This window comes from Populus euphratica, unplaced genomic scaffold (assembly GCF_000495115.2).
Source record: "Populus euphratica unplaced genomic scaffold, PopEup_1.0 scaffold46.1, whole genome shotgun sequence".
NCBI lineage: Eukaryota > Viridiplantae > Streptophyta > Magnoliopsida > Malpighiales > Salicaceae > Populus > Populus euphratica.
Genome location: NW_011499852.1, coordinates 3359909 through 3361536, shown reverse-complemented (window position 1 = coordinate 3361536; position 1628 = coordinate 3359909). Strand labels below are relative to the sequence as shown.

The window sequence follows — 1628 nt, the reverse complement described above, 5'->3', positions numbered from 1 at the left end:
ATATTAATTTTTAATTTAGTATTAGAGTTCACATATTTGAATTTTATTATTTTTATTTATTTGATAGTATTTAAATTTAATATAGCATAAATCTGTATAATTTTAAGTTTTAAAAAATTTTATTTTAAAAAATATATTAAAGAATAAACTATTAAATTAAAGTGATTGTTCGACAGCTTTTTTAAATTTACTCTTCACGCCTTTACCTTCAAGTTTCTCGGCCAGTTTAGCCACGTCCACAACATGCTTTACACCTAAATCTTCCAAGAAATATATGCACTTTTCTTGGACTAAAAGTGAAACCATGCCATTAGACTCTTAAACTAAATATATAAAACTATATAAAATTGAGAATGTTAAACTTATAATCAAACATGCTCTGCAAAGTATAATTAAAAAGCCAAGCACAAATCGCACGATGAAGTAGAGACTCGGGCTCTCTATCTTGTATTATTTCCGTGTTATTCACACAAATCGGCACCATAAACGGTCAGCTCTAAAACGTTATGCTCACCAATCACACAATATCACGCAGATCAATTCAACATTTCGAAGGAGGAAGATCCGGACCTTTTTCAGACCCATATCAAGAGCCACCAGACTTCTTCAGAGCCCGACTCCCAAAAAGAGCGAAGCCAACTGCATGGCCACCCACTGCCGCAAGAAAGACACCTCCGTTAAACGACATGACAGCGAGCATTACCATGTAAGACAGCCCAGAACGCACCGCATACATTCCAGTTTGAAAGAAGCCTGCAGCAGCCTTGTTAGTTCCTGGCTTGACGACACTGAAAAGACTGAACCCCTCCACAAGGACTGCAAGAGCAAAGACAAAGGTCAAGGCCACAGCATACATCCCAGTGCTTGAACCAGGCCAACCTTTGAAAAGAACTTCTGTTTTATGGCCCCAAAAGAAGGTCATGTGCATCATCATTTTGCGGTGGGGATGCGTGAAGCCTGTGGTGTCCCACGCTTCTGTCAGAGAAGAAGATACGGTGGTACCGTTGTGTGGCATCATCACCTCATTATCTCCCATTTATCTAGTGGCTGCGATGTTGGTATACTTTGGATTGGCTAAACTATTCAAGACTCTGTGTGTGTGAGAGTGAGAGTGAGAGTGAGAGAGAGAGAGAAGTGGAGTGGAATGAGATTCTATCTCTGTGCTTGGGTTTTTATATTGGTTTATAGGAGGACAGTAAGATCACGTTTCAGGTAGATAATGCAGAAATTACGGTTCTTGAAATACCTTGCTTTCTACTTGTACATTAAAATGGGCACCACTTTTACAAGTTTCTTCTATCTTTCAAAAGGGCTCATAGTTATATAGCAGGGATTTTATGCTTTCACTTTTGGTGATATGGCTAGCTTAAAAAATGGAAGGAAATATACTCAATCTATATTTCAGCTCCCACAAATATGCAATTACTCGCTTGGAAGCAATCAATGGTCGAAAGTGAGCAGGAAATTAGGATCGTACAGGAATTGGTGGGTCAGGCAAAAAGAATGATGCCACGTAAAGAATCGGCTTGTGCGGCAAGACGCCTGTCAAGTGCCACAGCTGTTTGGTTTTAGTTCAAGAAAAACCACGTGCCTGCAGGTTCCTAACTTTCATCTCAGATATTCGTTTT

At 39.0% G+C, this 1628-nt stretch overlaps 1 protein-coding gene across 1 annotated transcript; it reads right to left on the bottom strand.

The window, feature by feature from the left end:
- Window positions 1-310: 310 nt before the first annotated feature.
- LOC105121997 (copper transporter 1-like) lies at window positions 311-1351 on the bottom strand. Its single transcript, XM_011020892.1, has 2 exons — window positions 572-1351; window positions 311-476 (listed from the first exon to the last, which is right to left on the bottom strand). The coding sequence occupies exon 1, from the start codon at window positions 1034-1036 to the stop codon at window positions 587-589; it is 450 nt and encodes a 149-aa protein (XP_011019194.1). The 5' UTR covers window positions 1037-1351; the 3' UTR covers window positions 311-476; window positions 572-586.
- Window positions 1352-1628: the final 277 nt, after the last annotated feature.

Excerpts from the sequence above, each read along its gene's own strand:
- LOC105121997 (XM_011020892.1), bottom strand. The coding sequence starts at position 1,036 with ATGGGAGATAATGAGGTGATGATGCCACACAACGGTACCACCGTATCT.